Source organism: Mercenaria mercenaria, chromosome 4, assembly GCF_021730395.1.
Source record: "Mercenaria mercenaria strain notata chromosome 4, MADL_Memer_1, whole genome shotgun sequence".
NCBI classification, from domain to species: Eukaryota; Metazoa; Mollusca; class Bivalvia; order Venerida; family Veneridae; genus Mercenaria; species Mercenaria mercenaria.
In genome coordinates, this window is record NC_069364.1 from 87,957,730 (window position 1) to 87,983,672 (window position 25,943).

The window sequence follows — 25,943 nt, forward strand, 5'->3', positions numbered from 1 at the left end:
TCATCATTTCAAGTGACTGAAAATTATGTCAATACTGATGTAAGCTATATAGTATTTACCAATTCGTTTCTTGCGACGACAGGTTTTTAATTTCGGCTCAATAGTTCGTAGGAAAGTGTTTGCAAAGTTAGAAGTCTCTGTGTTACGGAAAACCCCACTCGCATGAAGTATGTATTAGGACATGTAAAGCTTGTTCGTGTGGTGCTGAAAACCCGGTTTAAACTCTCCAGTAGTGGTTACCACTTACCGTTTGAACTCGGCTTTATACTGTGTTCCTTTTCCATTCATGTTTTCATTATGTTCATTTTTTTCTTCTTCTTCTTTTTGACCTTCCCTAGATGCTACAAAACTTAGTTACGGTTTTCATTTATTTCGAAAATCAGACAAAATATCGGCAGTTGGGATGCTGCTAAAAATAGACAATGACTTAAAACGGTCGGTTTTTAAGCACTGGGTATATGATAAACAGAAAATCTAGTTTTTGTCACGACGATGTATTGCTACTCCTTGAGAAAGAAAAAAATCGTATTTAAGTCGTAAAATGGTTTGTTACTTTGAGTGAAAAAAAATGTATTTTTCCTTATCAAGTGTTTCCAATCGTGTAGCAAAAACAAGTATTGTCATTAGCTATCGACACAAGTAACAACCTCGTACTTCCTATTGTCACGATTTTATAGAGTACGCTGTTTTCTTACCAATACCTGAGTATAAAGTTATTACAGCAACCTGTTCTTGGTATACTCCTGTAATTCTTTGTACAAACATTTCTTAGTGCATCCTGATATAAATAAAGTTAGCAAGATGAGAAAACTTCTGGGTTATTTCTATTTAAATAATCACAAAAGACACTGTGAAATACTGGGTTCACTTTCTGTTCGTCTTAACTAAGTTAGATCAAAGCCTTTAAAATCAAAGATTATTATTATTCATAATCTATGGAAGAGCATTAGTGCCAGGTGCGTTTTTTTATTAACTCGAAATCTCGAGTTAATAAGTCGAAATTTCGACTTACGTAACTTGCAATTTCGAATTAGCAACTCGAAATTTCGAGTTAATAACACGAAATTTTGAGTTACTATCTTGCCCTTTTATCCGCAAAATTTGAACGTCTGTCCGTCTTTCAAAGGCCAAAAATGTAATGGACGACTTTTGAATCTTCGAAGTGGAATCATCTATCTATACTGCAGATATTGTACCGAACATATAGGGACTTGAACATATACTACCATACATCAATGTATGACCAACCATAGCCTCTAGAGCTACTCCAGATTTCAAACTGTATCCAGACCTTCATTTACATGTACAGTATGTTCAGATGGTAGGGCTCGAACTAGGTCGAAAACATTCCAGATATGGTCAAAATAGTGAAATATTCTAAGTTTGAATACTTCCCGGTCACCTTCTATGACCTCTCCTCAAAATCTAGATCTGTCCAGGTACCAGATCTTGGTCAGACTCCTAACTACACGTTTATTTAGGGTATGTCTATATTTCATTGCCATATGGGCTTAAACTAGGTCGTCGAAAACCTTCCAGACTTAAACATGTTTTTTTTTTTTTTTGGTTGGATTTAACGTCGCACCGACACATGATAGGTCATTTGGCGACTTTCCAGCTTTAATGGTGGATGAAGACCCCCAGGTGCCCCTCCGTGCATTATTTCATCACGAGCGGGCACCTGGGTAGAACCACAGACCTTCCGTAAGCCAGCTGGATGGCTTCCTCACATGAAGAATTCAACGCCCCAAGTGAGTAAACATGGTTTAGGCACCTGGGGTCTTCCTCCAACATAAAAGCTGGGAAGTCGCCATCTGACCTATAATTGTGTCGGTGCGACGTTAAACCCAACAAAATAAATAAATAAACATGGTTTAAGTAGTGACATTTTCTACGAGCAAACGCTGCCCGGTCATCCTAATTATATGACTTAGTAACTCGAAATTTCGAGATACATAACTCGAAATTTCGACTTAGTAACTCGAAATTTCAAGTTAATAAATAACATACACCTGGCACTAATGCTCTTCCGTACACAAATGAGCACTTATAATATTTTCTAAAACTCAAGTAAATTTTGATAAAACTAGTAGAAAAACTAGATAAAAAATAGTTGGCTCTGATAAACAGCTAGTTCTTTTGCCAACTATCGAACTATCATCGCCAGTGTAATTAATCCCCGAGTGCATTTGCCAGGTGAAATTATAGTTCGTACCTATTTAAATTGAGAGTCCCCGTAAATATAGTAAGCTAATGCATTCAGTGTTGTTATATTTTCTGTTCCTTTGTGACCATGGTGTTCATTCAATGTATCTTAATTTAATTCCTCTTTAGCCGGTTATAGGGGAGGGCCCGGAAGGGATCTGGGTGTGATTAGGGGTGTTGTACACTTTATTACCTCTCACGTACAGACTTGATAAAACAAAATATGTTATTATTTTACTTGGTGACCTTCTATGCTCTCTACGAAACAGAACTATCACAACAGCAACCCTTACGTGCGGTGTGTCTAACGTAAAAAAAAAACAACGTTTCTCCGTACTTGGACCAAATGTTGCAATTAACCTTGTCCGTTTGGGATCACAGAGTTCATTCAATGTATTTGTATAACGCTAAAGCCAGTGTTAAGGACCACGAGGGGTGTTCAACAATTTCCGTAACTCTACTGAATTAACTCAATCAAACTGGGTCTTCTGTTATTTACTTTGGTTGAATTCTATATTACTTCCAAATGATCTTTTATATTTTGTTTGCTACATCACAACCATAGGTATTTTAAATCGAGCCAAAATTGCACTGACCTGCCGAAACCCTAGAGACTACAGTCTTTTTGAAAATATTTTATTTCGGAAACTCAGGTCTTTATTTCGTGAGAAACAAATAAGAAGAAAGTAGAACATACCATACGGGTAAAATGCATGCAAACCAAAAGCGTTAAAGTTATATATGTGCTCAATTATCTAAAATATTATCATGAAAGGAAATAAGAAAATGTATCATGTAACAAGAGGGTCATGATGACCCTATATCGCTCACCTGTTAAACTTGGCCTTAGAATCATCACGATAAACATTCGGAGAAAGTTTCATGAAGATAGGGTCATAATTACGGTCTCTAGAGTGTAAACAAGCTTTTACTTTGATTTGAGCGGGTGACCTAGTTTTTGACCCATATGACCCACTTTCGGACTTGGCCTAGGAATCATCAACATAAACATTCTTACCAAGTTTCATGAAGATAGGGTCTTAAATGTGGCCTCTAGAGTGTTAAAAAGCTTTTCCTTTGATTTGAGTGGTGACCTAGTTTTTGACCCACATGAACCAGTTTTGAACTTGGCCTAGGAATAATCAAGATAAACATTCTTACCAGGATTCGTGAAGATATGGTCATAAATATGGCCTCTAGTGTTAACAAACTGTTCCTTTGATTTGAGTGGTGACCTAGGTTTTGACCCCACATGACCCAGTTTCAAACTTGGCCTAGGAATCATCAAGATAAACATTCCTACTAAGTTTCATGAAGATAGGGTCATAAATATGGCCTCTAGAATGTTAACATGCTTTTCCTTTGATTTGAGCGGGTGACCTAGTTTTTAACCCCACGTGTTCAAGTTTCACAAGTGACCTAGGAATCATCAAGATAAACATTCTTACTAAGTTTCATGAAGATAGGGTCAAAAATTTGGCCTCAAGAGTGTTGACAAGCTTTTCCTTTGATTTGACTAGGTGGCCTAGTTTTTTTACCCATATGATCCAGTATTGAACTTGGCATAGGAGGCACCAAGATAAACATTCTTACCAAGTTTCATGAATTTATCTATTGTTGTTAATGATGTTTGTATCAAATCAAACCATAAATGAAGTCTCTATATGGCTGCAAATGCCATAATTGCCTTTTAAGGGGCCATAACAGTTTTCGAAAGAAACCGAGCTATTATGCCAGTACAAGTTGTGTGCAAGTTTGATTGAAATCAACTGCAAACTGTGTGTATATCGTGTTCACAAGCCAAAGTAGCAAATCATTTTTTTATTATACAGTTTGTAAAAAAAACTTGATCCTTTCTTACTAGGTAGCTCATAAAGAATGTTTTATTCCAAATATGAATGAAAAATGCTTCAGGAAAGGGCTGCAGTGTTATATGAAATGTGCAAGAACTTATAAAACTAAAATTCAAAGGCAAGGTTTTCAATATACAGACGTTTATTTTGAAACTCTGCAACAACATCCTTCACACTAACGGTATATATGTGTTCCGTTGATTATAAATATTTTCATATAAGGCGGCATCGGTAGATCATTCTCCTTGCTATAGACAGCACATGTTTTAAATATTGGACATGGCGACTCCCTCCAAGCATAACGTACACCCATCGTCCACATTCTATAACATGACGTAATCGTTACACTCGTGTTATCATAATCGACAATCGGAGAGGCTAACCATTTTGAGTCGGTGCCATCACATTTAGATCTGTTATTGTCAGAGCAGCAAATCTGAAAATAATCAAAGTGTAACACAAAAATTAAGAGACATTCGCCAGACAAGAAAATGACGAATATGGCCAAAAAAAAAGAAAGAAAATAACTTCACAAATATCTTACCTCAAAACCGTCTTTCGCTTTAACTTTTATTGGTGATGTTCCGTTATCAAATATCATTCGCAGTGTATTGACATTGGGACCCATTGTATAAATATTTATCATTGGGCCTAAGAATTTCCCCATTGTTTTGATATTGTAAGCCACTTGAAGAGCTGACAAAACAAGGCGGTAGGCGACATCTTGTTTATCTCTAGGATGTATACTGCAAGGAGATAAACTATAACATTTAAAATACTGCCTTACAATATGATAAAAGCAAAATCCAAGGATTTAATGCCTTAGAATGTGACAGGCCTTTTAATACAGAATATATACTCATATGTGAGATCGAGTTAGTGCCATTTCACCGGCACATTTTTTTTCGGGCTCCCACTTCGGATAACCCCATTGATTTTTGTAAGGTATGAACATTTACAAAACAATAACCATAAAAGAAGTCATTAAACAACCAATTCATATAAACATATGAATAATAAATTTAGTGATATATTGAACACAATAGTTACTTCGCCATTGAAATAGAACTTGTTCGAAAACGAAATGACAAGTAAACTTAGATGAAGTTTCTTTTGTCAAGCTTACAAATATTTTATCATACACAACATTGTGAAAAATTATACGTCTATATATGTATCTGAAATGGCCTCAATAGATTTCAATAACTTTAGTTTTTTATTATCAGTATTGTGCCATTTTATTTGTTCTTTAATTTTTCTATCTAGATGTTTATAAAAGATTCTTATTGACTGATAGCTGTTATTGAATTTACTATTATTTCTATATTTCCAAATTTCCCATTTTGTTTCATATATAATTGTATTAATCAATTTGTTCACTTGCCTGTCATCAAACAGCAAATTTAAAAGCAGAATCACAGATGTTGACATATCTAAACAGGTAGTTCAAGTTCTTATTTAAAAGTTTCCAAGTATTTTTGGCAAAATGACATTCCCACACCAGGTGCACTAAAGTTTCTCGTTTTCTTTGCATATATTACAAATTCCGTTTGATAATTTCATAACACTGAGTTTATGCTCTGTAAATATAACGTTGTGTAAAAATTTCCATTGAAACTGTTTTGCTACTTTTGAAGAAAAAGACCGGCACATTTAAATGATGGTTGATCCATCTAAAATAGTATGTGAACCTGTGAGGTCAAGCTGTTTACTATTTCCGCAGCGCATTCAGTGACTACATATATATATAGTAACCGTTGGTCCATATGTTGAATCTCAACTGTTATTTGAATTGAGCAAAAGTAAAAATATGTGTCAATAACATTTCTTCGAAGTAGATGTAGTTTAAACGTAACATTATGTTGTGTAATTTTACTGGAAATAAATAACAATAATTAACGGGATCTTTGTCTCTTTTTGCTACTGGTGTTAAAACTATTTCCACAGACATTGTTTGATTCGCTTATTTACTTACCTGGTGTAGGGTGACGAAAAGTCCGGCAGATCAATGGCCGTGGCCATGAACACTTGGGGCATTTGTGCATTAGGTACATAGCCAAAGTCACATGTCTGCTCCCAGCGAATGTCAGGGAATCCCTTTGTAATTGTAGAGTCATTGCGCCAAGGAGCCAGCTGATAAAAGGAAAACAACTTCATCTTAACAAAATCAGTGATCCCCATTTCCATTACGGTGTTTCCTTGTTTTCTCTCTAAATATAATAGTATCGAAATTATATACTATTTAAAGTTTTATAAATTTCAAAATATCTTGATTAATTTTGAATTTATCATAAAAAACAATCGTTGTGTGGTGTTTTCTATTATAAATTACGGTCATTTTGAACACACAAAAAAAAAATCTTAGCTCTATCTATAAAATGGATTGTCAAAACATTTTCACGACATCTTAATCATTTCCATACAAATAAATTGTAACATGAGACAGTTTAGTTTTTGGTGGGAACAGAACTTACATTCTTTGTAAATTGTGAAAGAAAAACAACATACGTGTTGTTGTTTTCTTTTCTTTCTTTTTTTTCTCGAGTATTTGCGTCTAGTAGCGTACGTATTAATACATGAAAGTAATCTCCAGTTTTGCATCGCATAGGATATGGCATCAAGACCTTTTGATAAAAAGCAATAAATCTAGAAAAAGTAACTACGTTTAGTTGTTATCATTACCAATGGGACTTTCCAAATACCGAAATTAAGATAAGAAATATCGGCTATGGTTCAGTTTTCAGCAGTGCCTGTTCAATCCATACACTCACAATATGTTTATCTCACACTGCTTTATGGCAAGGCGGTACAAATAATTATGTTTACTGTCTTTCAGGCGGAAAAACGTGTATACTTTTTTGTGGTGTAAGTTTATGTAACCATATACCTGAACAAATCCGAACGGAAACATGACATCGGTTTGTCCGGCTGAACCTTCGTGGAACTTCTTTCTCCAGTCATCAATCATCACAGGAAATCTGCATTTGTACAAATCCGGCGGGGAGTTCATATTTGCTTCACCTATGTAAACAGAGCAACAATACTCTTGAAAAAAACGGCATTAAACCCAAAAATTTAAAGAATTGGTTCGTATTCTCCAAACTTTGGAGTAAAACGTTTTTTATTGGTTGTCTACATGTATTTCATTTCTCAAACCGAGATCTCGCATAAATGTAAAGATAACGTGCACAAGTTTACATTGATAGCAGACATAATATCTAACTTCTATTTTCGTCGCCGCCGCCTGCCCATACAGGCGACTGCTAGTCATGTTCTGTTTTCGTTTTTTTTTTTTTGTTCTTTTTTTTTTTCGTTTTTTGGATACACACCAATTCCAGTTGTTGTTGTTTTTTTTTTAAATAAAGGATGTGTAGCACCTATACAGGACGTCAATTTAAGATCACACACGAAAGAATATTAGTGCGTTTAATTTGGAGAGCCCAGCCTCCGGTGCAGTTGCGCATGTGAAGCCAGAGCACTAACCATTAAGCTATGAAAACAAACATAATATACCTTGATACCAAACAGCACCATATATAGTCAGATTTAAGAAAGGGTGGATCATAGAATTCCATAAATGTGTCGGCATGTTCTGCGGAGCTTCGTTCACTGAAGATGTATCTACGATCACTGAAGGTTCACATGCCTCCATAGCATCCTTGGATGACCAAGCCTCGACAGGAGTGCCTCCCCAATCAGTAGCAATAAGTCCGATCGGGTATTGTAAATGTTTGTACAGATATTTTCCAAACAACCAACACACGGCGGAAAAATAGCTCCAGTCTGAGTGGCCGACTGAATCTGTTAAGGTAGTGTATACATTAATGTTATTGGCATTTTAAAGAAGGGAAATGAATTTCACTTGATAATTTTGGAAACACCTAGGCTTATTGAAAGACCGGGAACTGCTCTTAACGTTTCTAAATTTTCGGACAAAACAATATGAAAACGTCATAGAGAAAATAATGTAAACTAGACAATATTACTTATGGCAGTTCAGAATTAGAAATAGAGACTCAGTCAGAAAGTATTAATTTCATACAAATGTATCATGCAATTTGACAAAACGTTCTTGTAAATAATGAAAAAAAAAGCCGGATTTGTAAAAGTTCATTGTAATATTATATACATTGTTTGCAAATGAAAATGGACATGTGTTTTACACTGACACTGACACATTCAACCAAACGCTCCATTTTAGTGTCTTAAAAGAATTTTAACATTTTGCAGATAAAGTTTTGCCTACAGTGGCGATGGCGTCAAATGATATTGTAACATTTTCCGAAATTTTTTACCGCTGTTTGGCATACTCCAATATTGTTCAACACCAAGCAATTCGTACTCAGTCTTGTTCGACCATTTCTGGGCTGCTGTAAACAACCGTATATCTGGATAGTTAACAGCGTCTGCTACTTCTTCACTGGCATTGAATACCTTTGAACATGTATAGACATTTTTCATCACAAAGAATTATTATGAAGTGATCGAGAAACTCAGAAAGCATATGAAAGTGATATATACAGGAAGCATGTCAATTAATAATAATGTCTGGTAATTTTCCAAGAAACAACATTTATTTACAAAGAAAAAGTATTTTCTTCACGATTAAATGACAAGCATATCTATAATACGTAACTTACGTAGGCGAACACAGACTATAGTGTAGTAATGTGTAATTAGGCTGTCGGAATTTTCAGTGTCTTGACATGGCTTTTAATTTTATCAATTAAAATATATTTCGTGTACAAAAATAGTTACGTTATTGTGAACCAGTTGAACCAGTGTTAGCCATTGACACTAATGGATGTCAACAAGTTTAATGTGATCTGATGACAGGAAGTAGCCAACAATATACTAGGGGTTTTGAATAAACCGAAAGTCACTACATTTCTCTATATGTACCAATGACATACCTCGAATTTTACAGTTTAACCAGTTCTTAGTTGAAAATTCATATCTAGTTAAGAAGATAAAAAGATTTGGTTTGTTTCACTAAAACACAATTTATTAATGTAGAAACAAAATTCTAAAGGCTTATATCGCAAAATAAAAGCTATACGCGAAAACACCCTATCTACAATATGATTGCAATTTAAGTTCAAGGTAATATGAAGAATAGTAACAGTTTAGCTTAAGTGACTATATCTTTCTATATAGACGTTAGTTCCAAAATGATTGTTCAAACATACAGTGTACTTTATAGTGGACGCAACTTGACCCCGATGGTTATGGTCCGAGAGCTCACGGACTTTTATTGCAACAATTGAGGCCAAAAGAAGTTTATACATTTTTGGAAACAATATTTCATATCCTCCATGAAAACCAATTTCTTAAGTGTCAAAGCCGTGCCTATCTATATTTTGTTCACTTATCTTTGTGATATGGGAGGTTAAACTCACTTGTAAACATTTAGGGGGTAGGGTAAAGTTTACGTCTACCAGTTTTTTCACTGTTTAATTACAGTAGCTATTTGATTGTCAATAAATGTATATATGTCAACCAATGTCAGCAAAAAGAAATTCATCAAAAAGGAATGAGAGGCAAACTTGATATTTAAGGTCAAAGGTCAAATTTATGTACAAATCACAAATTTTGGCATATTTCAAATTTATTTTTATTCTTAAAAATTAGTTTGTTATCATAAGTCACTCGGCTTTATATATGTAATGTGCATATATCATGTCAAAGTCAGAAATGCAAATCTTATTGCAAAACGTCAAGGTCAACCCTGATAATTGAAGGTCAAAGTTCATTTTCAGGCAAAAATATGAAAAATTTTACATTTACTTTTTCTAACATTTTTCATATTTATTCACATTGTTAGTCACTGAAGTTAATTTGTTTTAATGTCTGTATGTCAGGCAAAGTCAGCAGTGCAAAGGTAACCACAAAACTGCCAAGGTTAAAGTTTATATCAAAGGTCAAAGGTCAATTTTTTGTGAAAAAATGCATGAATAGCTTTCTGTTTAAAATATATATGCTATTTCACATCATTATTTGTAATTGCACGTAATTTATTTTAATGTATATATGTCCCACAATGTCAGTAATAAAGATATCGTCTAAAATAAGACAAGTTCAAATGTGATATTAAAGGTTAAAGGTCACTTTCAAGTAAAAGAATGAAAAAATAGCTCTTTAACTTTTCTTCTTGTTAATGGTATTTTGTCGATATTAATCAACAATAACAGTTCATTTTAATGTATAAAAAGTAGGTGATGTCTGGTATGCACATATTATTCCAAAACATTCAAGGTCAACTATAATTTCAAAGGTCAAAGGTAAAAAAAGTGAATAAAATGTTGCAAAAATATCACCTGTTTGTAATATTTTTTATTGTTTAAAAGTATTTGTTTTGTCATTTTAGTAACTGATCGTTTTTCATTTTACTGTATATATGTCAGACGATGTCATGGAAGAGAAAATAAGTCAAGGTCGAACCTGGTATTAAAGGTCAGGGGTCATTGTTTTGTAAAAGATCAATTTGTAGCATACTTACTCATTACTTTGTTCAAAAATAATAGCTCTTGTTAGAATTTTCTGTTGGCAATTTATGCAAGGTCAGGAATGTAGGTCGTATCCAAATAAGGCAAAGCAAAACCTATTATCAAAGGTCAAAGGTCAAATTTGCGTGAAAATTAGCCAAAAAAACCCAGTATTTTTGCAACGATTTTTCATTATTTTTTAGGGTATTTAAAAACTATTAACTAATTATTATTCATTTCAATGTACTTATAACAGATGATATCATTCTTGAAATAATAATGAAAAATTAGTCAAGGTCAAATCTGACATTAAAGGTCAAAGAAGAGGGCCTTCAAAAAACTCGCCACTATGAAAAAAACTGGCAGGAACAAGTTGGGGAGTAAATGCAAAGATCCTCTGCAAGTCTACACAGGCAAAGTACGATACATAGCAGAGTACGCATCAACCTCATTGGTACCTGCTTCCAAAACCAGTAAAAATAAACTGGACAAGGTTAAATTTCAGGTCTGAGGATAATCCAGGGGGCAATGAAAACAACTCAAATAAAATGAATCGAAAAGACAGCCAACCCTGAATAATTAGAGACAAGACGAGAGTACAAAGTTTTTGTCCGTGCAGAGAAGGCAAAGAGACTACCATCCCACCCACTCCACTCAAAGTTCGAGAGCAGAACCAAAAACAAATTGAAAAGACAGAGTCTTATTCACATCGTCAAAAAACTGCAAAAATAGAAAGCAGCAGCACTGGACACAGAGGCAGAGCCGCTCGAGCCCAATGAATGGTTTCCCAGACAATTTGCTCCCAAGATCAGATTTGAGGTGCCAGGAGTAGAAGAAAGGGGAAAGCAAAATCAGGCTTACCAACAATCTCTTACGCTAGAAATGATCAATAACCGCTATCCAGCACACTCTTGCATCCAAGAATATACCAATGGATCAGTGGAAAAAGCAGTTCAGAAAGCTTGGGGTGGTGCCTACATCAAATTTTCAGACAGCTCCTCTTTCATACTCTCTCATACAGTCGGCAAGAGATGCTCCAACTAGAGATCCAGATGCAAACCCTCGCATCGGCGACACTCGAACAGTATGGGCGAGGAGAAAAGGGACAATATATTCCTAACAGACCCCAAGTCAGCTCTTCAGGCTCTCTCAGCAGGTCCATCAGACAACTTAATCAGACAGCTGTTGAAAAACATCAGTCTCCTGCCTGAGAACAACAATGTAGCCTTTCGATAGATTGCTGCACATCTGGAAATGAAGCTGAGCACAAACTTGCAAAGACAGCAACCAGATAAAGACAGCCTAAACCTCCAACTTCATACAGAGAAGCTCAGACTCTGTGGAAGAACAGCTTTGCGTCAGACTGGAAGAACATAAATGGAGGTTACCCGCCAAATCATGACTGTCTACACAAGCTAAACAGCCAATTAACTGTCTTCCGTCTGCGCACTGAAGACTGTGGCCTGAGAAAACATATGAAGAAGCTAGGAGTTGCAGAGAAAGCTAAATGTCAGTGCGGATCAGAGGAACAAACACCGTTTCACATTCTGCAGAGTTGTTCCTATCTGGAAGAAGCACGCCAGAAAGTTTGGCCAACAGACATCCCATTTGAGACCAAGCCGTGAAGAGATATCAGCGACCTGCAGAATACGATGCAGTTCATTGCCGCATCTAATCATAAAATATAAAACGGTCATAAGAAGATGGAAGGCAGTAAAGAAGTAAGGAGGTAAAGGCTAACTTTAAAATGAATTAACATCAAGCTATAACAAGATATGTTTGAACAAAGAAATAAAATAACAGTGCTATCTTTTGTATTTATTACCCGAAAATGAATTTTAAACTTTAACATCAGGGCTGATCTAGACCCATGTCTTATGATATCTCCATTGTTGACATTGACCCATATATAGATACATGTATATACATGTATGAGACTTCAAGGAATAACCATCAGATATTAATTGCAAAATGCTACTTTTTGCGAACTTTCGCGCAAATTTCATCTTTTACCTTTGATATAAGCTTTAACAATCACTGTTTTTGAAATTAGATCTGCATTGCTGACATTGATTTACAAATAAACATAAGACAAAATTGCTTTCAATGAACAAAATGACAATATAATTTGTAACGAAGAAGAAATTAAAAATGCTGTATTTTGAATTTTTACATGAAAATGTCCTTTGACCTTTAATGTCAGGTTTGACCTTGACTTACTTTTCATTATTATTTCAACAGTGATATTGTCAGTTGTATGTATTTGAAAATGAATACTGATCAGTTTTACTAGTAGTGATAGAAATAACCTACACAATAAAGAATCGAAGCCTTGAAATGTCTGATGGTTGCGGGTTTTTGGTAGATTTATTTTCTGTTTAAAATGCCAGTCTATGAATATACATGAATGAGTAATAAATACAAATTTAATGTGCCTCATATCTAAAATGAACTCTGCCTGACCCAGCTTGTGATGTAACCATGGGCTGGAATACCTTATCATTGATAGATTTTATATAATCTAAATGGTTAGTGTGAGTGGATACAGGTTGAATAAGAATTGCTTGTTCATTGGTACTTCATCCGCACTGTGCATGAATGGGACTATTTTGTGTAGCACATGAACATCTTTTGGATGTGATTCGGAATAAAATAAAGATGCTATGATAGTCAGAAATACACTTTAACTTTGGTAGCGGGATAAACCCGCAACCAAAAATCATTGCAAAATTCTTGTTATTTTGCGAATTCTTACACAGATTTGACCTTTGACCTTTGATAATAGGTTTGCCGTTTACTTATAAGGATAAGACCTACATTGCTAACCTTGCTTGACATGTATACATTAAAGTAAATTGCTAACAGTGAATTATAACAACAAGCTATTTTTGATCAAAGTAATGAGTAAGTATGGTAAAGGTTGTGATTTTTTATACAAAAGTGACCCCTGGCCTCCAATACCAGGTTTGACCTTGACTTATTTTCTCTTCTATGACATCGTCACACATATATACAGTAAAATGAACAACGATCAGTTACTAAAATGACAAAACAAATACTAAATAGGTGATATCTTTGCAACATTTTACTCACTTCTTTGACCTTTGACCTTTGATATTATGGTTGACCTTAAATGTTTTCAAAAACTGTATGTGCATACTAGACATTGCCTAACATTTATACATTAAATGAACTGATATCGTTGACTAATATCGACAAAATATTATCAGCAAGAAGAAAAGTTAAAGAGCCATTTTTTTCTTCCTTTTACATGAAAATGACCTTTGACCCTTAATATCACATTTGAACTTTTCTGATTTCAGACGATATCTTTATTACTGACATTGTGGGACATATATACATTAAAATAAATCACGAACAATTACTAATAATGATTAGGAATAGCATTTATATTTCAAACAGGAAGCTATTCATGCAATTTTTCACTCAAATTTGACCTTTGACCTTTGATATAAGCTTTACCCTTGGCAGTTTTGGGGTTACATCTGCACTGCTGACTTTGCCTGACATACAGACATTAAAACAAATTAACTTCGGTGACTAATAATGCGAATACATATTAAACAGATTAAAAAAGTAAAGGTAACATTTTTCACATTTTTGCATGAAAATGAACTTTGACCTTCAATTATCAGGGTTGACCTTGACGTTTTGCAACAAGATTTACATTTCTGACTTTGGCTGATATAAACACATTACATAAGTAAAACTGAGTGACTTATGATAACAAACTAATTTTTAAGAATAAAATAAATTTCAAATATGCCAATTTTTGTGATTTGTACATAAATTTGACCTTTGACCTTAAATATCAAGTTTGCCTCTCATTCCTTTTTGATGAATTTCTTTTTGCTGACATTGGTTGACATATATACATTTACTGACAATCAAATAGCTACTGTAACTAAACATTGAAAAAAATGGTAGACGTAAACTTTACCCTACCCCCTAAATTTTTACAAGTGAGTTTAACCTCCCATATCACAAACATAAGTGAACAAAATATAGATAGGCACGGCTTTGACACTTAAGAAATTGGTTTTCATGGAGGATATGAAATATTGTTTCCAAAAATGTATAAACTTCTTTTGGCCTCAATTGTTGCAATAAAAGTCCGTGAGCTCTCGGACCATTAACCTTTGTATTATAATACATAATGAGGCACAACCTATTATTGAAAAGGAGTGCAGTGTATACAAACTTACTGCATATAAATATACACGGATACCCTAAGCACCCCTTATTCATACTAATGAAATAATCGATATGAATAATCAGCCTAAGGTCAACCATCGCGGTCAAGTTGCGACTACTATACAAGAGCAATAATAAAGTCATAAAGTAGGATAATATGAGCCGTGCCATGAGAAAACCAACATAGTGGGTATGCGACCAGCAAGGATCCAGACCAGCCTGCGCGTCCGCGCAGTCTGGTCAGGATCCATGCTGTTCGCTTTCAAAGCCTATTACAATTAGAGAACCCGTTAGCGAACAGCATGGATCCTGACCAGACTGCGCGGATGCGCAGGCTGGTCTGGATCCTTGCTGGTCGCATACCCACTATGTTGGTTTTCTCATGGCACGGCTCATATATCGAGCAGACCACTCACCATACTGAGAGTAAACTTCATGTTACTTTGTCCTGAACATAGCCAAACATCACCGAACATAACGTTCGTTATTGTCAAACTTTCAAATCCGGATGTTACCGTTATGTTTACTGGGCCATGACCTGTTCATTTGTTATTTTTACATGTTAGCAAAGCAATACATTTTATAGAGATGGTACCTAAAAAATTCAAATTCATCTTTATAGGCTTTTTCCAGAGTGAAATGATAGCTAAGTACACCAATTTTCTAAATATATTTATGGTTTTCCTCTTCTCCGTGTCAAAAATAGAAATATTTGATACCTAAAAAATGACTTTTTCAAAATATCTGAAGCAAAATGGACAACTCTTGTATTGACCGTTCTTCAAAGATTTTAGGACTTCCCCAATTATAGTCTATATCAAAAGCTCCCACAGCTAAATAAATTCAATAGAGTATAAGGTAAGTTTACTCTACTTTCAACATTTTGAAAGAGCCTATACTGAACTTCCTTTTGTCTTTTAAAAAAGTCAAATTCCAAGACTAGCCAAGAGTCTAATACGCTTGAAAAAAATTCTGAGTGAAAGAGAATGACATGCTCTTTATTATAAGCTTACCAAAACCATACCAAAAATATACCTTAAAGAAGTTATTAAAGATTTTATATTGTAAATAAACACGTACACCATTTTACCATCAATATTTTCCACTCATGAATGCACTCAATTCAGGTGATAATTGTTGATATATTTGTAAATGAGAGGCCCCAACAAAAAACTTGTTTCAAGTACTGTAAACAGAATAAGTTTTAAATTAATGTTGATATCTAAAATTATCCGATTACTTTTTTTCAACAATAAATAAAACACCTTTTAGTTTGTTTAGGGTAGTTGACCTGTAACGAAAATCATCAAATAGAGTAATCTCCATATGCTTTTTCAGCATTTATTCGTTTTTCAAGGAAAGCAAATGATCGTGCTAGTTCCCTCCAGAGAATGTTTAAATTGAGAATTGCTTAAAATGCATTACATAGAGTCATTACCTGTCAGCTACCTTAACATGTAGTAACTACAACCACTACCTTAAAACATTGTAATTATATTTGACGACAATGAATGTTTGTGTTATCAATTTAACTTTTTTTGTTATTTCTCATTGTTGGATATATACATTTTACATTTTGATATATAAATGTTGTGTAAACCAATGTATCACCATTGAGAACAATAAATAAACATCTTTGGCTAAAAGATCAAAACTTAATAACGTTTCTTAATGTCGTTAATTTTCTTCAAAGGAATGTATGCATTATTCTATATAATCTTCATGTATTACTAAACTTTCTATCAGGGCCTCACTACAACTTACAAAATAACTGTCAGTGTAAGCCATGAGAAAAGCGTGCATATTGTATATTTAATACAAAGGTATTTAAACAAATGTAGGTCATATTTTGTCTGCCTGATAAGTTGTTTGAAAAGGGACCTATCTGATTCTTCTTTCACTTTTGATCAATGTTTAATGTTGGCTACAGTTTATTGATCAATTCAGAGTTGTCCCCCTTTGATTTATTTGGGTAGGTACCATCTCTACATTTTAAATAACGATTAATTTCGTAGTGTTCTATTTCTGTTTATGGAAGCGATTATTTCATTAATACTTTATTTTGTCGTGGTAGCGTATGATATTTCTGTTGCTTTCAATACTTACTAATAAACTTTGATAATGGAGCAAAGAAGAAAAAAAATATGGCGGATGCACAAATTTGAAGCTCCGACAAAATTGTGTTTTTAAATAAAATTTGGACTTATGGTGTACATAAATATTGGATGGATTTATGGATAAAGAGATATTTTATTGGATTACAGTACTAACAAGGTAGCTTGTACCTTAGAAATATGACTTTTTGATGAAAATTTATTCTCATATTGTCCTCTTATCAGATGTACACAGATGTCAAAAAAGAGTCCATCCCGTAAAAAGTGTTCACGATTTGATTGCACTAACGGTCAAATATCGTAACTGTATTATAGACAAATTTTGTATTGTGTTGTGACGGCGATCGTCTGTCCCTGTGTGAACTTTGACAATGGAAAGGGATAATCCTTTGATCGAGTTAGAGCCTGTTGAGATTAACAGTCAGACACACATCAAGGTGCCCGTTAACAATACAAACTTTAAAAGTGACAAGTTGACAAATGAGCCACAAAACGATGCGGCATCTCTTGAACCAAACATTTCGCAAATGCTAAATTCTAATAAAGTGTACACTTCATCTGCAAGTATATTGCTGGCGGCCAATGAAACCTCTGACTTAGCCGAAGTGCATCGTCTGCAAAACCTACTAGAGGAACTACCATCGGATATGTTCATAGATCAACTTTTACTGGATTATCAAAACTCAGAGACAAATTTGGAGCGTACACGTCAGATGTTATTTGAAATAATCAGACAATCTGATGATTATCCATACAATCGTGATATTGAACTTAAACGGCGTGTAAAAACGCGATATGGCAAATCAGTAGCTTCAAAACTAGGCCGTGATATACATATGCTTTTATCTGTAGCCGAAGGAGATGACTATCAAATTCTGGTGGATATACTCAGCGCATCTAAGAGCTTACGTACCTGCCATTCCACACCAAAAGAAACATCAGATGCTACTCAAGCTGTCACGTGTCCATGTAAGAAAGAAATCGATCTTCTAAAGGAAACGATTTCATCACTCCAAGCAGATATTTTGCAAATGAAACAGAAAAATGCTGCTGAAGAGAATGAACGCACATCAGAAATTAAAGGTATACATTCTTATATCGATGTATAAAGCATGAACTAAATATTAGCATTTCCAAAATAGAGTCCTCAATTTCTGATGAACGCATACGCTGTAAATCCGAGCAATTGAAACAGAACGGTCATCTTCACGCCTTCCAGAATTACATGTTATCAATGAGGACGGCGGTAGAAAATTTGCAAAGATCGGTCAGTGTCTGTTACGGTAAAACTGGCATTGGTCAAGTGGAAAATTCAAGTCAATGCACTAAGTCTGCGTTAGTGACAACTGAAGATCAGGTCTCTCCGCTACCTCCGGAAACCTCTTCCTCTCAGATAATAATACCAGATCAAAGAGCGGAACAGACAAATATACCAAGTCCGACACACCACCGAAAGCAATCCTTTCAGAATCAAATAAATACATGTGATTCTCTCCCTTCATCGCAAAGTAACAATAATTGTAGCGAACAAGCTGTGCAAAATCAGCAACCCATCCAAACTATAATATCTGACCGAAAACCCTTTAGTAAAAAGCAAAATGCACACAGGCGTCGTGATACCCAAAAAGACCAACGGAAGCGCAATATCAACTTTCAAGTGATTAATAAAGAACTAGCAGTTTCAAAAGAAAACAAACTTCGTGAATTCCGATTTCATTATAATCGGGGTAATCAGTACGACGACAATATTAATCAAGATGATTATAATGATGAGTCAGACAATGAGGAAGATTTTGAACAGTATGTAAGAAAAAGACCCAAGCGTTTTTATATTGGTGGCTTTGGTCCAAAAATTACAGAAACAAAGATAGCAAATTATATAAGAAGACGGGGGCCTAAAGTTACAAAAGTGACAATTTTCAGAAAAGCACGATTTGGGTCAGTAGTCATACGCGTTAATGTAGAAGATGATGAAAATGCTGACTGTATGACCGAGGAAAATTTTTGGCCGTATGGAATAACATGTAGACCATGGCTTTCCTATGGCATGTACCGTGGGCGTTTCAACAACAAAGATGTAGATGACAAAATGCGAAACCGGAACCCCCCAAGGTTTCATAGAACAGAAGATTGGTTTCAAGGCGGTTTCAATAGTGACAATAGGTATGAAAAGTTAAACATTGACCTTGACGATTAAATGTGAACTGATAATTTGCAAATGTATAATATTGTGAATGATAGATTAAGAGTTGGAACATGGAACTCAGCTGGTATTATGTCGAGTTCCAGTTATCTTAGCGACTTTCTTGAGCGTAATTGTATCCATATATGTGGCATTGCTGAACATATGCTTTATTCTTATGACCTTAACTTTTTAAATTGTATAAATAGTAACTATAGCAGTTTAGCTATAGCAGACCCAGATTTGAGTATTATGGGTAATAGAAAGGTTGGTAAAGGCGGCATCGCCATAATGTGGAACAAGATGCTAAATGATAAAATTGCACCATTGAATATACAATCCAGATACATTATAGGTATTGAGGTCAATATCTCCCCAAGTCAATATTTGTATATTTTTCAAATTTATCTTCCATGTAAAAACCATTCTGTAGAGACATTTAGGAACAGTTTGGATGATGTAGAAAACGTTATATGTAGATTCAGTGATAAAGGTACAGTCTTAATCATGGGAGATTACAATACTGAACTTCCTTCCAGGAACCAACATTCTTTCCATTTTGATCAACGGGGGCATTTGCTAGTTGATCTTATGATCAGAAATCAGCTCATCGCTATTGAAGGATCAGAATTGTGCTCTGGGGCGATGTTTAGTAACGTACCATATAACAGTAATAGAGAGACTTTAATTGATCATATACTGTTACAGTCTGAACATGTGTATTTTGTTGATTCCTGTGCTATATTAGACGACGACTGCTTAAATGTATCAACGCACCGTCCGATTGTATGTACATTAAATATCTCTGTTAAGTCGAATATGTCTAATTTCCATATTAAGGCGAATACACGTATTATTAATTGGAAACATGTCAAACCCGATATTTTAGAAAGATACCGTTGTAGCTTAGATGAAAATATTCAATTACAGCAATTGCTATATACTGAAATTAAATCTAAACAGGACATTGAAAAACTATACCAGTCTATTGTTAGTATATTGCAATCTGTTTCAGAAAAGTGCATACCTAAACAATCGTTTAAGCCTTACATAAAACCTTACTGGAATAGTGAGCTTACAGAGCAGCACAATTGTATGTTAAATAAAAGGCAAACATGGATTAACGAAAATAGGCCAAGAGACACAAACTGTACAAGTTATATGAATTACAAATCAGCTAAAAGGAAATTTCGACATATGCATCGAATGTATGTTACAGGATATATAGAAAAACTAGAACATGAGATAGACACGGCCGCTGAAATAGACAGCAACGAATTCTGGAAATTGATCAACAAAAGACGCAAAATGAAAAAGAATGATCCTGTTTTTGAAATGGCCTTCGATGGCAAAATGTACAGCGAACCCAAAGACATAAATGAAGGATGGAGACGGTATTTTGAGCTCTTATACAAACCCACTCAAAGTGAAAATTTTGATCATGAATACATTTCGAAATGCAAAACAGAACTGTTCAATATTACCGAATCACTGAAAACAGTGAATTTTGAAAAGATTAATATAGATGAAGAGTTGGTCCGAAAACAGTTGAAAACATGTAAAAATGGAAAAGCTAGCGGACATGATCAAATTAATTATGAGCATATCAGAAACGGCGGGAACGTTATAGTATCCGTAATCACAAAGCTATACCAAAGCATGTCTGACTTTATGTACGTGCCAGACAACCTTAAAAAAGGTGTTATTACTACACTATACAAAGGGTCAAATAAAAACAAAAGAGACCCCGACAGTTATCGCGCTATATCTCTGTGTTCGACAATACTCAAGTTATATGAAAAATGCATATTACATATTATCAACCAGGAAAATACCGTGAAAGTGAATGCCATGCAAGGTGGTTTTCAAAAACAATTTAGTTGTACCATGACATCGCTGTTATTACGCGAAAGTATCTATTATGCAAAGGAAAATAACGCAAAACTGTTTACATGTTTTCTGGACGCAAAACAGGCCTTCGACAGAGTTTCACATCCAATATTAATGTTAAAGCTCTTCAAAACGGGAATAAACAAACACATATTTACAATAATTGTCGAAATGTTTAGAAATGTACAAAGCTGTGTTAGAACACAAGGATATACTTCAGACTGGTTCCAGATCCAACAGGGAACCAGACAGGGCCAGTGCATTAGTCCGTTTTTATACTTAATTTTTATTGATAGTTTAATAGATACAGTTGAAAATTCGAGGCATTGTTTTCGTATTAACAACATCAGCTATGGTTGTCCCACTTCCGCTGACGACATGGTCCTGACGTCACTTAGCAAAACTGGATTAGACGGTCTAATGACTATGTGTTATGAAAATTCGACAAAGGAACACTACTTATACAATGCTAAGAAAAGTAGTGTTGTAGTCTATAACGAAGTACCTAAGCATTACCAGAAAACCTTAAGAAAATGGAAATTAGGTTGTGACAGCGTGCTAGAATCAGACAGTTACGTACACTTAGGTGTTAAGTGTAATAAATATATGTGCTTAAATGAAAATATCAAGGATGCATGTACGAAACTGCGCAAAACGTACTTTAGTTTCGCAGATTGTGGAGTACACAGTGGTGGGATACACCCAATATCGGCCAAACATCTTTATGAGACTATTGCATTGCCAAGAACTCTTTTCGGATGTGAACTTTGGTCTGCTATGACACAAACACAATTGCACTCTCTAGAAATTATCCACAGACAATGTATAAAATCTATGCAATCATTACCACGACACACCAGAACAGATGTTGCCTTAAGCCTCATTGGTTTATATTCAATTGAACATGAGATTGATAAACGGAAACTGCTCTTTTTTGGCCAGTTATGTAATTTAGACAGAGACAATCGAGTGAAGAGTATGTTTGATTTCCGTCTTAATTGTTTTATGGATAGCCCAAGTAAAATGCTAGGTTTTGTACCGGATGTCTTCAGAATCTTTGGAAAGTATAACATGATTACTTACTTTTATGACTATTACTACAGGGAAAGTTTTCCATCGAATAATGTCTGGAAAAGAACTGTTAAATCAACTTTAAGTTACCATGCACATTTTGCGTACATTAGCAGGTTGATAAACGATGCTACTTTATCTGATTTCTTAAGCATTCATACCGAAATAGTACCGTGTAATTCTTGGCGGTTCAGTCAGTTATATCGTGATTATTTACCCTATTGTCGGACTGTTGTGTTTTTTATAAGTCAAATTTTTACAAGAGAACGTATTCTAATATGTCCAAAATGTCGACGCTCTACGAGATCAGTGATACATCATGTTGTGTTATTTTGTCCTTTAAACGACATGTATAGACATAAATTATGGAGAAAAATACATGCTATCCTAGGAGGTGAAAAGTTTATAACTTTCTGTGAACTGAATTACAAAGAACAACTTCTGGAAATGCTGTCAGGATTTCCGTGTCAAAATATAGAAGATGAAACGAGGGTGACGCTTTTTAAAATTGTATCCAAGTTCACTCATTATGTGTCGCATCCACTTTATAATATCCTTTTATAAGATTGTATGCAATTATGTATACCACAGTGACCATATGACATATTTGTATTAGACATAATTTATGTCAACATACATGTAAGCTTGGTTATTTTGACTCTCTTATAGAATATACATAGTGATATATATTTTCCCGTGAATATTGTAAATTTGTATTTCTAATGTAATTGTAACGTTGTACATGTATATATTTGTATTATTTGTAAATAGCATGCTCTTCTTATTGGAGGAAATAAAGAATATCTATCTATCTATTTTCCAAAACAGGTAAATCCAATATTTGCTTTACAATAGATCTATGAAGGGTTATCTTTGAACACCCCTGGACTTACTGGACTCAACTGCCACATTATCAAAGTTTATTAGTACGCGCTTAAGATCATAACAGAGACCCCAAGTGTTAGTTTGAATAATTCTTTTCAGGTCACTATGATAACTTTAAGAAGAGCATGTATAAATACTTTTAAAGTAAATTATGATAAGAGCTAGCTGTTATGATATAATGATCATATCGTATTGTTTGGTCAGAAAAATATCTTCCCCTTTGATTTGAAAACCACATAGAGCAAAATGTAAAACTACTGTTTTATGTCATCAATAGATCCCACTTAAGACATACTCATCTTAAGGCATTGTTTGATACAAGGAGCTGTTAACCTTGTTGCGGGGGTAGAAGGACTTTCCACACATTTCTTCCAATTGTGTTGTCCATATACACCGTAGTTTGAACACGAACCTGGTCACCCAGTGTAACAGTGACGGTAGAACCGACCATATCAGCATAACCCCATATCTGACTGGAGGCAGGAGCCTTCTGTAGCACCATGTTATCACCATAGTACGAGGCAAGGGAAAGTGCTGCGTTATATAAAATTTGAATGTGTAATACATATTTTATGAAACAACAAAAAAAATAAAATAATAACTGTTTTGTTCTTTTCATAAAATTATCAAATATCATCACAAACGAAAATATACATTTACAGGAACTTTTAAACCTGTTTTAATATTTTTTGCCATGCTCATTCATCAGAAATTCGACACAATTTCAATGTTCACAGGGAACAAAGATAAAGGTCTAGAGACATTCAAAATAATTTACATTAACATCCTGTTATTGTAAATTTCCTTGTAATGGCTATTTCATTGTTTAGATATAATGAGTCTTATGACATTGTTTTTAATCCCAATAAAATGAGGGCGTTAATTATAACAATTCAGTAAGTATATGTAGAGAAATAACAAGTTCTCACGTGTTTTGCAACTACATATTTTTGACATTAAAAAGAAGCAAAATAATAGTTCCAACACTGCCATTTTTCCACATTAAAATGTAAGCATTCTATAATTAACTGTGATAAGGTGACCTTGATAAAAGTCTGAAAATTAAAACGGCATTCGAATGTAAGAAAATGTAACGCATATCATTTGACTATACTGCAGTATTTAGCCGGTCTTTTGTTTCTAAGGTGCATGTTTCTTTAAAAAGAATCAACATCTATAATATGTCAACAATGGTATTGATACACTACTAGTGCTATAAAAATGTTTTTGTTGGATTTAACGTGGCACCGACACAATTTAGGTCATATAAGCATATGCTTCAGTAACGTCTATGACCGGTCTAATTAGATGACATCCTGGAAATTACAAACAAGTCCAATGTTATGGTCTTGATCACCAAGGTGACCTATGTTTTATCATCTCAGTTGCATAATAGTTACGTAATAATTTCTCGTATATTTAACATATAATAGTTTAATAATATAATACGTAAAACAGCAACTTAAAGAGAATTCCTATAGTTTTTTTCCTTTCATAGAATTTTTTTAAATTCACATATATGACAGGAAAATTTGTGCTGAAAACAATGAATAAATAAAAACAATAGGTCACCAGGCTTGTTGTTGTGAAAAAATGTTTTGAACACATCCACTGTTGCTGAAACTGACAGCGATTTTTCAACATTTCCATAATTTTCTGCTTATTTATAAATACCAACCAAAATATACATCCAGGCAGCACAATACGGCTTTTTCTTTTTACAGATTTTATTAATATACTTATTTGATATCATAGTCATATTTGTAATACTCTATCCTTACAATAATGGGTACAAATGAAAAAAAAAATATTGTTTTATATTTACTTTCGTGGACTTTTTTTCAATGAAAAATACCCATAGTGAAGAATATTTTTTTTTAATTTTGAAAAAACTCTTTTATAGAATTTTTTCTTTTTCTTCTTGTGTATAGATAATTGTATTGTGAGCATAAAAATGAATAAAAATGTATGGGTCACCAGGCTAAATTTTATGTTAAGACTGCTAGAATACAACACCAGTTCGGACGGAAATGGCGCGAACCTGGCCAAATTGATTACATGTATGTCTGCTAAAAGTTTAAAAAAGTTTTAAAAATTCTTAATTCTTTCTATAATTGAATGCTAAATAATCTGAAAGATGATATTGTCTTATCAGTACTAAGTCAATTATGTTACATTATATGAACAACACTGTCTTTGTACTAAAATGCGATGTGAAAACACAACCACAAAAATAGCAAGATACCTGTCAGGCATGATACTTGTCAGTACAACATAAACCAGTATCAACATTTGATTACTGATATAACTTATCAAAAATGTTATTTCATTCAAAATTCCTCATATTTAAGATTGTCTGTAACATGTTTCAATAAATGTTGACTACAGTTCAGTTTTCCATAGAAAGTGTAGGCTGCGCAGAAAAATGCGCATAAAAAACTATAGGAATTCCCTTTAAGGGACGTCCTTAAAAATTTATAATAGATATCATTCAACTCGGATAATATATGAACAGCTATTTGAAGAAAACTCTTTTGACAGATAAAATAAAAGAAAATATGACATTTTCAAATGTAAGGAACAAGTTTTATATTTGTTTTGTTCCTCGAGCCAGGCGTCTTGGAAAGCATTCTTCTTTATATAAGTTATGTGGGACTCTGCAATCAAAGTTTATAACCAGCAAAAATGCACAAAACAGATAAATCAAATGACCGTCAAAGTATGTGGAAATGGAAAAAAATAAACTCTGCAAACAAATATAGAACAAAAATGTCTTTATTTTGCTCAAACTATGAACGAACTAATTAAGACTGGGGACAGCACCGACTATAAGAACACGTTAAATAAAATAACAGTCAGAATGTAGGTAATGTTTTGTATACTTTCAAATGGTAATTAAATGCAATATGTATAACCACCACGCAGTTTTCGTTGCATACCATAACCCATTTTAGGCACATTTATTTGTCTAAGGCAACTGGTGTCTGGTCCACTGTGATCATAGAAGAGTTAGATCCTAATTCCGGATGTCACTGCGATCGCA

At 34.2% G+C, this 25,943-nt stretch overlaps 1 protein-coding gene across 2 annotated transcripts; it reads right to left on the minus strand.

Annotated features, from left to right (window-relative positions):
- Positions 1-2,833: 2,833 nt before the first annotated feature.
- Positions 2,834-23,938, minus strand: LOC123553563 (sialate O-acetylesterase-like). 2 transcript variants are annotated; one of them, XR_008370716.1, is made up of 10 exons: positions 23,830-23,938; positions 23,234-23,434; positions 15,175-15,296; positions 8,354-8,492; positions 7,572-7,859; positions 6,946-7,079; positions 6,567-6,682; positions 6,034-6,191; positions 4,603-4,804; positions 4,357-4,494 (listed from the first exon to the last, which is right to left on the minus strand). XR_008370716.1 is itself a non-coding variant. In XM_045343263.2 (9 exons), exons 1-9 carry the CDS (start codon positions 23,891-23,893, stop codon positions 4,234-4,236), a joined length of 1,569 nt encoding a protein of 522 aa, XP_045199198.2. In that variant the 5' UTR covers positions 23,894-23,938; the 3' UTR covers positions 2,834-4,233. The 2 variants fall into 2 exon arrangements, 1 of the variants encoding a protein (XP_045199198.2); XM_045343263.2 differs by lacking the exon at positions 6,567-6,682 and having other exon boundaries at positions 2,834-4,494.
- Positions 23,939-25,943: the final 2,005 nt, after the last annotated feature.

Bases quoted from the DNA above. Each gene is read 5' to 3' on its own strand.
- LOC123553563 (XM_045343263.2), bottom strand. From the start codon at position 23,893: ATGGCAGTGTTGGAACTATTATTTTGCTTCTTTTTAATGTCAAAAATA. The intron at 15,297-23,233 runs GTTAACAGCTCC...ACAAATGAACAG, and splicing joins CCTTCTACCCCCGCAACAAG to GTCATGGCCCAGTAAACATA. The intron at 4,495-4,602 runs GTAAGATATTTG...GATTATTTTCAG, and splicing joins AAGCGAAAGACGGTTTTGAG to ATTTGCTGCTCTGACAATAA.